This window comes from Mizuhopecten yessoensis, unplaced genomic scaffold, assembly GCF_002113885.1.
Source record: "Mizuhopecten yessoensis strain PY_sf001 unplaced genomic scaffold, ASM211388v2 scaffold8387, whole genome shotgun sequence".
In the NCBI taxonomy this organism is placed as follows: Eukaryota; Metazoa; Mollusca; class Bivalvia; order Pectinida; family Pectinidae; genus Mizuhopecten; species Mizuhopecten yessoensis.
In genome coordinates, this window is record NW_018407522.1 from 586434 (window position 1) to 601089 (window position 14656).

At 33.1% G+C, this 14656-nt stretch overlaps 1 protein-coding gene across 4 annotated transcripts; it reads right to left on the minus strand.

The window, feature by feature from the left end:
* Positions 1-2954: 2954 nt before the first annotated feature.
* Positions 2955-14656, minus strand: LOC110455824 (EGF-like domain containing protein 2). Of its 4 annotated transcripts, none has more exons than XM_021506214.1 (10): positions 14634-14656; positions 12323-12380; positions 11808-11924; positions 8734-8850; positions 8265-8467; positions 7891-7994; positions 6330-6475; positions 5457-5541; positions 4488-4641; positions 2955-3717 (listed from the first exon to the last, which is right to left on the minus strand). In XM_021506214.1, exons 2-10 carry the CDS (start codon positions 12378-12380, stop codon positions 3640-3642), a joined length of 1062 nt encoding a protein of 353 aa, XP_021361889.1. In that variant the 5' UTR covers positions 14634-14656; the 3' UTR covers positions 2955-3639. The 4 variants fall into 4 exon arrangements, with proteins under 4 accessions (XP_021361889.1, XP_021361886.1, XP_021361888.1 ...); XM_021506211.1 differs by lacking the exon at positions 14634-14656 and adding an exon at positions 13615-13863; XM_021506213.1 differs by lacking the exon at positions 14634-14656 and adding an exon at positions 13228-13248.

The following is a 14656-nucleotide window of genomic DNA, read 5'->3' on the forward strand; positions in this document are numbered from 1 at the left end:
GGGGGCTCAATCAAGTGGCATGGGATATCTGGTATAAAGTGGGAGCAATTAGATTCCAGGATTGGCCAGCTGTTAAGGAAGGCTGCACCTCCAAATTATTTAGTCCTGCATATAGGATCGAATGATATGGTGACTGTCAAGGGTAAAGAACTTGTCAATGACATAAAACGTACTGTTCTTAGGTTAAGAGTATTACTTCCCCTCTGTACCATAGTCTGGTAAGACATATTAACTCGGTGTTTTTGGCATGGGGCAAAAAAAAATCAAGTTGAAATTTATAAGAAAAGAAAAATGACCAATAGTAGGATAAAAAAAGTCCTTATGCACGAAAATGGTCGATTGATCCGCCACCCCACAATTTCAATAAAAGAACTGTCGCTATTCAGGTTAGATGGGGTTCACTTATCTGCTGAAGGTAATAACATATTTCTCAATGACATTCAGGTTGGGTTAGAGACATTTTTATCAAACCCAATGTCTATGGTGTTTCCATTGTTAGTTTAGAGTAGCAAACTCCGGGGGGAGGGGGACGCTTTGTTGGGTGAGTCAGTTTAGACCGGCTCATATGGCGGGAACCTGGGCATGCAGACTCAAATGCGATAAATTAATGACATCAGTCCAGTTCTAGGTGAGGTCCCATCCATGCTTTACCATGAGGGGACGGGCATTTTTGTCCGCTCCGAAAAACCGGGAGGGGGGTGTTGAGGTCAACCCGTGCTACCTGGGTGGCGCTGATGTGCCATACATGTATTGGAGAATAAAGGCGGTCAGTTCTGAATCCTCAGGATCTTGCCAAAACATTGCTGTGGCCTCAAACATTTCCAACAGTTGAGAAAGCTTTAGGTTAGAATTTTAGTTTATATACATGTATGGAGGGCACCAGTAATAGCTAAATCATTGCTAATTTCAATAAATAATTTGATTGCAGTCATATTCTTTGTCTTGTTTTAAAACGCTGCACTTAACAGCTGCTTTTCCTTTTTAGATTCACTGGTGATGCTGGATTCCAAAACGTTCGAAATCCAAACTACTGTTTAAGGGAGGCGCATTAACCCCTTAAGATACAATTGGGACTGTTGAGATTTTCTAAACTTAACAACTGTTTTAAATTCATCGTCTTTGAGACTTTTTCACAAATATTAGAATGTCATCAGCAAATATATCTGGCGATGAATATATAGCATGACCCTGGTAAACATTGATGAGTTTCCGAATAACGTCTTACCTAACCAGGATTCGTCCACGTCCGTGGTGTAACTACACTTTCCGTTAGTTAATACACATGCTTTATGTGATGATAGACCATGCACATGCATGCATTATTATCCAACCAACAATGTACATGCAGCGCTCATCTAAACACCCCCTCCGTATTGCATATTGCATTGTGAACAAGCGAGCCATACCACTTTTCAAACGAGGACACACGCATGTATTTTTTCTTCTATTGATGGTTAGTTTACAACCATATAATATTCAATGAATCAGTGACAACCTTTGAATGTATATATATTTTTTATTATTTTACTGTATTCAAATATGGGAGATAACTCGTGAAGACTAAATTAATTTTTAGTATTGTAAATAGCTAACGGACAACCAGTTGGAAATAAAGTTAATTCTTGTATTGAAATATATGCCTTTTTATGTCAAGAAATTGAATTCAAATGTGGCTGTATGCTGTAGTGTTTATACAAAAAAAATAGTTTATAGACGTATGATTACATTAATTACATTATAGACGTATGATTACACGTATGGTTACATTAATTACATTATAGACGTATGATTACATTAATTACATTATAGACTTATGATTACACGTATGGTTACATTAATTAATCACTCTCACTCAATTAGTTATCAACTAGTTGAATTTCATGTAGCAATGTCTAAATATCAAAATTAATGGTTTCAATTACATAAAGTATACTTAATGATCAAAATAGATATAAGATGACTTTCGTTAAATAAAGAGAAGTTGAACGTTTAACGATGAACGAGGTTTACGTGTTTACGTTTTCCTTAGTTTATTGCGAATCGAAATACTGTAAAAGGGAGTGTTTTAAAGGTATTCTAATTTAATCCTTTATTCATGCCACGGCTTACTCACAATACAGGATCATGTTCTATGAATTAGAAACGTTTGGATAAATGTATTTTGTTGACAGGATTGTGTATCAGAAAAGCTTCATTTTGATACATATCGGGGGTCATTATTACGCTATTTTCTACTAAAAGTCCAGCATCAGGTTTCTACTATACGGTTTTAAAATCAGTTTTCTACTATAAAACTTCAACATCAGTTTTTCTACAGTAAGTGTTGAACATCCGTCCTCTACTATAAGGTTAATTCAGAAGTTTTTCAGCATTAGTCAAGAGATATGACTTCTAAAGCCTACTTTTGGATTTATAATATTAAACCTTTGCATTTCCTATCGACAGTTATGTTTAGAAATATGTTTTTCTCATACTTCGTAAATTCATGATTAAAAAAAAAACCATGACCCATCATATGAATGAAAACGAATTCATAGTATGACTCAAATGACATCTTCTTGTATAAGCATAAGTAATATCTGTAAAGTTATTAATACATTTATACGTTTTTTGTGTGTTGGAATATATATAATTTTACCCCAAGTTATGAATACGGTACTTGATATCTTCACGTGGAAAAAAAATAATAACAGCTTCAGTTGGAATAATATCACATTTTCTTGATCGGATCTAAAGTCTTGGCCTATGGTACTTCGATATCATGATTCGATTTTGCAGGTTGCTTGTTGTAAATTGGGTGTTTATTTACAATGTATTAATTTGTGCATTCTCTAAAAGTTCGAGCAAACGCAGATAGTTATGAGCATGCGCTCTCATAGCACCGGTATTGATTCCAGCACATCCGTTTGACTGTTTTATTCCACTGTTTTGTTAAAATAAAAACACATACAAAATTGATGAATACATAAATTTATTGAGACAAAAATAAATGTTTGAAAGAATAATGATTCATAACAGTAAACTAATTCAGTAACGTCCTTTAAAACTTTTTGTTTTGCTATTTTCGTTCTATGCATTTTCGAACGTAGTTTTTATTACGTTTTATTAAAATCATAGAAAACACAATCAGAGTATTAAATATTACTTATATGTTTTTTTCATAATGAAGAAAGACAATGCCTTTGTTTGATGCATACACAACAGAACAATGACAATTATAAGGATTACTTCCCCTTAACAAACATTATACAATAGTGTTTAAAACAGTCTTGTATCTTATTATAATTACTATTATACGTTCCTTTCATGCTATCGTAATAAAGAAACGGGATGTGAGCAGATAGTATTAAATTATCATGAACAAACTATTTATAACCAAATATTCTAATTTACTAATGAAAGTCAATGCATAACACACACTGATGATATTTGACACTGGCAATCAACGAAGACTTTATATCGTTATATTTCATTTCGTATTTTATTTTAAATTTATTTTAATATTTGTAAGAAATCAACCTTTGTTAAATTAACATATCAATATGTTTGTTATTACTAAGAAAAATGATAATATTTTGATTTCATTGATAAGTTTTTTGGAGCTATTAATAATACCAAAATCATTGTATATGATGATTATTATACAGCGTTGTTCATAGCAACGTGGACATTGAAACCAATCCAGTTCTTTGGGATGGGTTTACCGGCACAGGGTGGCTGTAAAAATACGAAAACATATCATGATATGAATATATAACATATTGGTGTCATCTTAAATTGCTTAGTTCATTTCCGCTAAAAGATAATAAATCTATGAAAAGAAAAACAAGTAAGATTACATGAAATACACAAATGTAGCAGATTTTCTGTGGTTATCTTTGGCAGTCTCTTCAATCAAATGTCATTTCTTGATATCAGTAGTGTCATCCATATTGTGCACTTGATGAAAACAAGACCTGGTATACTACAGACCTAACTATTTATGATACAGATTACATGTGTTACCACTACCTGTTGGTGACGTTATGAAATGCTTATTAACAGCGTATGTCGTAGACAGGTTGGATGGTTTAGTTAGTCTATTTTCACTTACTGCAGGTTTTATGCTTCACAAGACAATACCGAGGCGACAACAAAACCCCAGTGCGAACTCAACATCGATAAAACTAGGACAAACTTTGAACAGTAAAGACTTAACAAGGAAACCCTTAAAAAGCACAAGGATGATATGACCAGGTGTTCTGTGATGTCACACGTAAAAACATGTCATATGTCCATGATTGTACCTTGACAAAATATCGATATCATCATATATTCGTTATATTACAATGATGAACATATACAAACACTCGTTGTCATACAGTTGTGGGCAAACAATACAGTAACATACGTTCGTTATTGTTCGGTGATGAAATAGATTCGACACACGTTCGGTTTTGTTTAATGATGACTATTTAAGTTTATCTCACTTTTGTATTGATACATACCTGTGGGCATTGTCCGTCACAGATCTTAACCTTGTAGTCGAAGAAGAGGTAGGTGTCTTTATTAACAGGGGCAAAGGTCAGAACAACTCCTCTCTGAGCCACGAGGGCAGCTGGCGGTCCAAGCAGTCTCTCCTCTCCAGCAATAGTCAGACAACTAGCATACAACAGCAATAGTTCTGTTAAGCCTACATGCATGCACAATCATTGTAAATTTCTATATTTTAACGCTGCCATCTAGTTAGTTGACTTGATAATCGCTATCAGTTAATTTGTTTTCAATCAATGTTAAGTGATAACGGATGGAACGTATTTTGTTTTTAATATGGAACTCATTTAGGTGTAAATTGTAAATGTATGTTTCGAACAGAGAACTTAAAAAATATAGCATATGAAAGTATTTACATCACTTTTTGTATACTTTTTTCTAATAAATATGATTTATTGAATGACAGTTTACATTTTACCACTTCATCAATAACTGTTTTATTTTTCAAATGTAGGTTGCCCTCATGATTACAAGTCTTAAAACAGTGGATTGTAAAATAAAACATTATATTCTTAGATTTTTAAGGATAATTAAAAAACAATAAACAGTACAAATCATAATTAAATGTAGATGTTGATTATGAACCAATTAATGAATACCGGAAACAAATATTAGTCTTCTACTTTATAAACTTCACAGCAACTAAAGGACGGTCCTGCTTTTAATTACTTCTGTTGTTTTATTATATATGAATAAAGGGTTTATTAGTAAAAAAAAGCGATTTTCCCCATTTTAGATAATCTTAATTCATGATTTGAACTCAGCAAGACCGTTTGTCATATTTACAAGCATGAAGAATGAATATCAGGTTGCTGACACGATTACAAGTGTCCACGCCTCTAAAGTTGTTTTACATTAAGCATGTTATATTTGGTAGAGTCATTGACAGTGAAACCGTTTGTCACGTGCTATTGTGTCCTTACCCATCCACGAGGATATCTGCTATCGGACGAGTTTTCTCGGCGTCGTAGACCTTCAGGTCCCACACCATTGCATGGGCGTCTGGCACTTAAAAAGTAACATACAACTATCGTTTTACATATATGACAAAGCTTTATTAAAAATATATAAGGTAGGAAGTGATGAAATAATCAGATGTTTTTGAAATTTGGAAAAATACATTATAAAAACAGATTTATCTATTATTTTTAAACCCAAAGAGTTAACAAAAATATACGGCGTGCGTTCTATTCTTATAAAACAAATTCGTTCTGTTTAGTTTTTCTACACGTATATTGTCGTTATATAGGAGAAGCAGGCATATCACGAATACTCGAGGGAGGAGGAAAATATATACGAAGGGATGCGAACCAGTAGCTTATAAGGTGTAGCGTTAGCGCATTGAAGAATAGATTCGTAAGTTCGTAAGTTTTAATTTCTCTTAGGAACATACTATCACTTTTGGAGCGTCACTTTTGGTTCATGATGCATTTTAAACCTGTTTAATATCCGACTGAGACCTTTATTTTTGCCGGTGATACACAAGCTTTTTCTACTTTTCCGTTAATGTTTCCTGAAAGTACTGGGGTGTGAAATGGAAACCTATAAAGAAACTAAAAAAGATTCGGTAGTAGTGTTTTAGCCAATAAGTTCACAACATAAACATGTGACTGTTAAAATGCGTTCGATTGAAACAAAATTCAAATGCGGACACAGACAAGATATATTTCGTATTAATTTTGCAAACGATAGTATTCAAATCCTAAATTTTAATTGTTAAAACAAAAACGTTTTGATGTATTCTTATCGAAAATAAGTTAAGGTCCATCATAAAAAATAACAAGTTGACTGTTCACCATTGACTGAAGGCGTGGGGGTGAACTCAAGGGAAAACTCGTTGTAGATTGGCACCTCGCCGTTAGGTTGAGGCTCGTATTGACTGTCTAGCAGTTTGACTTCGTATCGCTGTACATCTAGTTTCGGTTGACTGGAACCGGTGACGCTGTGGTAAAAAACATTGTCATTAATCAAAAGAACAAAACGTATCAAATATCGTCACTGCACAAAGACGCCCATCCTCGAAATCCAGGTAACGCTCACGTTTGCTCTTCACCCCTGGAATATGTCATAGCAAAATCGAAGGCACGCGGCCAGCTATTTGATTGGTCTCGGGTAATAAAACCTGACCAATCGCTAGGCTGATACCTGTCCTTTGAAGATCACAGAGTTGTGTAGAAGGTAGTTAACACTGAACCTTCTATCATGCTATGATATATGGCAGGGTTGCAGAGAGCGAAAGTGAGCGTAACTATTGGATATCCAGGATGAAAGACGCCGTACTCATTGTTGCGATCAAACCATTATTTATTAGGGCTATAATTGATGAAAACAGATTGTACTGTTCTGATATTTATCGTTTGGATAAATACATGCGTAATAATTGAATTTGAAACAGTCTCGCAAACATAATATTAATGACAATATAATATATATCCCGCTAAACATTAGTTTATTATGGTATATACAAATAAGTATATCGCTTATTTAAAAGAATAAGTTGTGTATAATTGTTTTGCCTTTGTCATTCCGACAAATGAAGTATTTCCATGAATGAAAATAAAGATTCATTTCATTTCGGCGAACAAACTGAAATATTAAGTCCCCATATTTTAGTATCACAGTATTAACATTTGGATTTTATAATATGTATTCAACAAAACATTTCAATATATTTTTGCTTATGTGGATATTTAATAATTAAACTTGGTGTGAATACGCAAAGAAATTTAGACTTTGTCTGACTAGACATTGAGTTATCTGTCTTTGTGTATATGGCCATTGAAGTTGATTATCTTATTTATGCATGCATTATGTTATCTACCTTGACCCACATCAAGAGAAAAAACACTGTACATTTTAACAAATATTTGATTTTATCAATTTACCTGTATGTATGATGGTTTTCAATTTTGTGAGCACAGGGTCGGATAGATTTGCTTGTCTGTTTATATTTAATCAGATGTTCGTTATCATGTATATTAAATTTACATTCTTTTTTTCTTTTTTTCCGTTAAAACCAATGTTTCTGTTATTTGTGTCAACATTGCAATTTCTATCGATATTAAATACTTGTGTGAAAACTGATTTTTTTATCATTGAAATGAGTAAATGAATTCTTGTGAAGATGTACACTTCATTATCTACCCGTGTGAAGATGTACATTTCATTATCTACTCTTGTGAAGGTGTACATTTCATTGTCTACCCTTGTGAAGATGTACATTTCATTGTCTACCCTTAACAGTATGTTCATTTAATTACGTACTCTTTTCAATATGTATATTTTAGCCTCTGCATTAATTTGTGTTGATTATATTATCTTTCTTTTTCTCTTTTGCTTGTTTGCGTAGTAACTTACGTATTTCTGTATGTACATTCAAACTCTGTGATCCAATCGAGTGGAGTAACTATCCCGAAGGATGACTGGATTTCAACGTGGAACATCTGTACAGTTGTACTTGACTTAAACAAAGAGAAAGCAAGTTTGATTTGTGAGGACATTGCTGTGATTTGTTTTTCCTATTTCTTTTCATTTTTATGATTGAATAGATTTTCGAATTGTTTTTTAAATTGACAATGAGCTCTCTTTGAATATCAAGAAATTCCATGACAACATCGATTGTATACATATATATCCCCGCGAGCTTGAAGTCAAGGACGCCACAGATTCATCTATTTTAGCAACATCTATGCACTTAACAGATTGAGTATTGCCTAAATTGGATATCTTACATCAATAACCATAGTGTGTAACGCGCCCGCACATGGATGGCCCGGGGGAGGCATCCTGTCAACGGTCAGTTCGTACTTGTAGACATGCCGTCCGGCAGGAACCCGAGAAAACATACACATTGGGTGACCATGAAGTACCACAGCCTTATCAGAGGACACATGGGTCACGATGGTGATATTTTTCGAACCACAAATAATAGTATCTAAAGATAAAAAAGGAAAGTTAAAATACATTTGAAAGCAACCTAATTTGATACGCGAGATCTTCTAATTCTTCTTGCTATTGTTTTCCTTCGCATATAATCAAAATTAGTGACAATAGTTACAACATTATAAATAGTAACAAAATATACGTTACTTTTTAGTTGAAAAAGCAACAAGATACAGACCCTGATATAAGAACGAAATATATACTATGAAACAGGTTCCTTAGTGATAACATAAGGTGGTAACAGAAAACAGGTCCTACCGTTCTTCGTTTCGCAATTTTTGCCGAAGTATCCGTAGTCACAGTAGCACCAGTCCCTGTTCCAGGTAGTCACACACTGGCCATGACCGCTACAGTTATTTACACATGTCGGCACCCCTGTTAGAAATAAATCTGATTAAATTGCTTGTCAAGTAATTAACGGGAACACTAAATTGTCGATATTCGGTATGAAATTCTTTCGTTTGTATGAATAACTAATGCGAAGTTTGTTTTTTTGAACACAAACAGTTATCATGTTTTCAATTACTCTGTGTTCAAAACAATTTTAACATTCAAAGTTGTAAATCAAGTTGAAATGCTTTGAGCTACCAAACAGTACCACTGCATATTTGTATAGACATCATTTTATTGCCAGCCTGCTGGATAATGTTTATGCTCAACCTTTTATTAACAGCTGTGGTCATTTAAGGACGAGCCAGATTTTGGGAGGGACACCGGAGTACCGCTCAACCTGCGATGAGTACCTGATGATGGCCCCACGTAGACCTTTGACCCGGTAGTAAAGGGTAATTGATAATTGACAGTCTGACGCCATTGTAAGGTCATGTCGACTCAGAAAAAATCTGACTGGCATATAAAACTTACTAGCGTATTCAGTATAATCGTTGTAACTAATGCCATGAATTGAGCTGATTTGTAAATTGGATTTTAAAATGGCGTTAAGAAGTGTTTCAACTTCATTCACCAACTCAATGGAGGCATCGAGTTATTTAGTTATCAAATTGTTTGAATATCCAATTCCAGGTATTGTCAATGTAGCTGTTTTAAGTTATCGAAATAAGTGCGGTGTAGACTGAGTTTGTGTATCAATGCGACTGGCACGAGGAATTGATGTAGAAATCTTGTTGTTTACGGTTCAGTGTAATAGATTCGTTATCAATTGATTGGTGTATCCATTAGGTTTCGAATATACAGAGGCCATCTAACATTGTCTTCAGTAATTCCAAACATATTTCACAAGTGTGGCTAATGTTTCGATATCTTTCACGAGTGCGCTGGACGAGTGAAAGTTATCAGAAATTAGCCACACGAGTCAACTTGGAGATGCTGACATCGTGTTTCATTTGACATGAGTTTCCTCCTATCAAAAAGATACAATCGCTGACCTGCATAGTCTTCTGGCTTCCTTAAAATAAACTGTGGAATTATACGTTGTTCCCCAGAGAATAGTTCTTTGGTAGCAGATCTGATCATTCAGGGCAGTAGAATAGGCGGATTTTTATGACGCCTGCGTATCGAGAGGCTAACCAGACATTGACCCGACGAGCAGCTTGTAATTCTTCCCAGTGGTTTCAATGCGAATGACAGCAGACATTTAATGAGCTGATTAGTTTAAGCTGATTTAGATATCTAATTGATATCTGTATGAAGTTGATTGATGTTTTGGGTGGTTGGGTGGTGCAGTGGATAGCGCACTTGACTTTAATAAAGTTTATATGATATTGATGTTTGTGAATGGCGGATGTGTATCAGTTACTGTAATATCCAACTATTTGCTGTATCGGGCTTTCAATAGGTACGATTATTCGGATTATCAAGTTGATATAATAATCAGGAATCTTTTTATGTTAGATGTTGGGGTATCGATAAAATTCCTGTCTCGAAATGATTAAAATATGAAGTTGTCCGGTGTAGTAAGTAAACTGTTTATCAAATAAAGTATTTTACATATGGCGCTAAATAGAGTAATAAGCTGATTAATTAATTAAATCGATTGAATCATATATCATTGATGTGTTGAGTCAATACGGGTATACTGTTGATTACACTATTTCATTGAATAGGAAATTTGAGTTTGCTTCATGTATCGAACTGAGCGATATATTGAGCCGATAGTTTATTGAGGTGTTAATCTGATTGAGGTATTTGAGTTTTTATGAAATAAAGTTGACAAATAGATCTAATAGATTTATATTTGTAGTTGTTTGATTGATGTTTGATTTTCAATTCTACTCTGGCGTCGTATTGATTGATGTATCAAGTTTCGGCAGTTGACTGATGTGTCAAGTCGGTAAATGTTGCTTCATCACGGTTGTATATTGCAGATTGGTACATTCTTTGTTTTAAGCAGATCAGATTACTCAATATATAAGTTGATTGAGGTATTGAGTTCATATGGATATCAAATTGATATCAAAGTTATCGAATTCATTGCTGAACGTATGGTTTTGATTCCGTGGTTGGCAACCCGTGTTATACTAATTTTGACTTACATGAAGAGGTGTTCCCCCTCGATAAGTCATGTTTCCCTCGGGCTTCGCCCTCGGGACACATGCTTTATCTCGGGAAATTAACTCTTTAGGTCTCCTTCACAACAGGGCAATAACTGTATAATGGAATCAACATTCTGTGGACCTTGAACAAATGTCTTATTTCAGGATAGTTGGTATTGGTTAGTAGCACAGGGACCAAATAATTTGTTACAGCTGCATTTAGACCTAAACTAAGGTGTTCAAAGTAATTTTACATGTTTTAAGGGTTTATATCGACTTTCGGTAAAAATGACACCCCCAATGATCATATATCATGTCCCTGTGATTACACCTGGTACGGTATGATTCCGTTTTCACTTTTAATACAGAGTTCGTTCTGTTGAATTTTCTATCTACAATTTTAACAATGGCTATTTTTCAAGGAATTTTAGTCTTTCAATTCAATGCTAACAGGTATGTTTAAAATAATGCTATTACACATGATACTGAACATGTCCAGTTTTTTTTATTAAATATCAATTTCCTTATCTATAACATGCATTATAAACTCAATACTTGATATAATGGGTAAATAAAACATTAGGTAAATATATAAATTAGGTAAATATATACATTAGGTAAATACTTACATTAGGTAAATATATACATTAGTTAAATATATACATTAGGTAAATATATGCATTAGGTAAATACTTACATTAGGTAAATATATACATACATTAGGTAAATATGTACATTAGGTAAATACTTACATTAGGTAAATATATGTAAATATATACATTAGGTTAAATATATACAATATATACATTAGGTAAATATATACAATAGGTAAATACTTACATTTAGGTATCCGACAATCGAAACCTCGAAATCCCGTGGGACACTCGCAAGTTTGGTTTTCAGAACATCTACCGAATTGCTGACAATAAAACCCCGGTCTTTGGCAGTAACTATTTACTGAAGCATACAAAGTCAATAGCACGAACATGTATAAATGCAAAAGTATTTAGATATCATAATATTTCTAGGGAATGCATTTAATGTATTTTTTTAAATGAGTCATATCCATTGATATAGGATTAATTCAAGACTATTGGTTATTATTGTTCTTATAATACAAATGTGATAACATTAACATTCTTATATCATTTTGTTATGCTAGGGATTGATAGCAAACTGTTACATACAAATAATATATTATACTAATTTCGTTGGAATTTTTGAACATTTAACCAGTTTGTTAATATGTTGTAAACTGATTTCACATGTTTTTCACTTTGATTTAATGAAATAACTGTTACGTCTGTAAGATACGTGTGTTATAATTCCATTATCATATAAAACTGAATTCTTACCAAGTACGACGAAAGTGAGTCCAACAAGCAAGGACGAAAAAAGAATGAAGGAAGACATCTGTAAATGTAAACAAAGTCAATTATTGCCGATTCACTATAAATCTCAATTATTCCAAACGTGAACGAAATATGTCAGCCAAACAAACAACGCCTGCAAGCTAAAGGATTTGACCTACATACTAGCTTTAAAAAATCCTTTTAAACATTTAAGTTTAAGATATAACAAATTGAAACTACATGATTTCAATAAAGATTTAACTCACATAGCTGTGTATGATGTAATTCTATAAGATATATTGTAAGAATGTGATTTTATCAAACACGAAGCGTACGGTATGAATTAACATTGAGTTTTATGGCGAAAGTCATGTTGTAATAAGGATTTTATAAGACCTGAAATTCGTCATGGTATATCCTTTAGTGATATAATCATAGTTTTGGTTTGATCAAGGAGTGAAATTAATCATAAATCGAATTTTATCAAACAATAACACGTTTATGATTCATCAGGAAGGATAGCAAGCAGGAATATCTAATATACAATGACATCATAGCAAAGGAATGAATGTTTATGATTTAACATAAAGCAGTTTCAAATTAAAACAATTAGTTTGTAGGAATTAAAAAGTAATTGTCCATATTGTTTGGTATTATTAAAAAGGATGTGTCACGTACGATTATGTCTGTACAAATGCAGAAAGATTACTTAATGAAGAGTTTCACGTAGTAAACAAAGTTATTCTCAAATTGCAAATAAGGAGCTACAATTTTAACAAAAAACATATGGAATGTTTTTTTGAATACTGGTCAGAATATTTAAACATGAAAACAATGACATTACATTATCGCAATGTTAAGTGTCGAAACCCCAACACATTTATCAACAAATTATAATAATAATTTACAATTAACTAAAATCTCGTCATGTGTTAAGAAACGAAACACATATACAACTGTATATCATAAAACATATTAAAATGAAGTGCAAAACATAGTAAGTGCATAAAAAGTATGAGCTTCAAATTACTTACTTTGTAACGAACTAATTATATATTTCTGTTAATGAGAAAGTCATTATACAATTTTTTGTCGCCGAAGTGTATGTCTGTGACGTAAGTGTTTCACATTACCATACGGCTGTCACGATCTCTCGCGAAATTCGTTTACATATTAGCACTTCCTCTTATATAATCAGTTGAATGATAATGACGAAAACACTACATTTCTTGGCATTGGTGTCGATTTGTGAAACATTCCATAGCTGGTTTTGATTGTATGACAATAGATCTTACCTTTATGATAAACTGATGATTGAAAGAAATGTCAGATTATCCCGAAAATCCTTCATATATCGGACAAAAACTTGGCCCGTGTCTGTAGAAAACTGTAGAAAGGTAGAAGCACTCAACTAAAACAACGGTGAGTTATAATGAATACCTAATACGGAATAGAAGATTTCCTATAGCCCTAGGGCACTCCATCACTGAAGATTTCGTGACGGTGGAGCGGGGTCGTCAAATATCATTCACCAACTGGTACAAATGAAGTGTAGATCGTCATTTTATTCAACGATATTAAAATAGAACATCATATACCTTGTACAAATATAAAGTCATATCTATACACCTACGTGTATTACAGTACATCTGATCAGATAGTCGATGGAATTGAAGAAACGAACTCTTTTTACTACAGTGTATTAAATGTATTGTGCTTGTCGGAACATATATAATATATAATACTGATAAGAGCAACTCATTTTTAAAAGATATATGAATTATATTTAAAATAGAATAATTTAATTATGAAATTCATATTAATTTCCATGAGTATATCATTATGAATAAGACAGAGATAAATAGATGACCCCTATATGCAATTAAGTCAATCAAGATTTTGATTGTCGAATCCTGCTATGGGGAATTCCATGTTTCAATGTAATCATGTTAATGTCACATTTCGTTTAATATCATGATTTATAAAGACGGTGTTTTTGTTTTCTTTTATGTCAGTAATTCAGTTTTTTTAAGTTCATAATGTGATTTGGTGTCAGTTCTCATTAATATCATGTAATGTAGCCAAATATCCGGTAATATTATTATACTTACAATATAAAATTAAGTCATATATATTATACAATGCATACCATATATGTCAACGCAATGTCAACACATAAGACAGTGAAATATGAGACAGTGAAATATGAGAACTGTTTAATTTAAGTAGGAAATATCTAACAAATATTTGTGATGAATTGCAAAGATGAATTGCCAAGTGATAAATTACAGAGTATAACAGGTCGGTCACTTACCGCAGTGGAGATCTACATTTACC

Excerpts from the sequence above, each read along its gene's own strand:
- LOC110455824 (XM_021506214.1), bottom strand. The coding sequence starts at position 12,380 with ATGTCTTCCTTCATTCTTTTTTCGTCCTTGCTTGTTGGACTCACTTTC. Across the intron at positions 8,468-8,733 it reads AAATTGCGAAACGAAGAACG|ATACTATTATTTGTGGTTCG; the intron begins GTAGGACCTGTT and ends TTTTATCTTTAG. Across the intron at positions 4,642-5,456 it reads GCAGATATCCTCGTGGATGG|TTGTCTGACTATTGCTGGAG; the intron begins GTAAGGACACAA and ends GTTGTATGCTAG.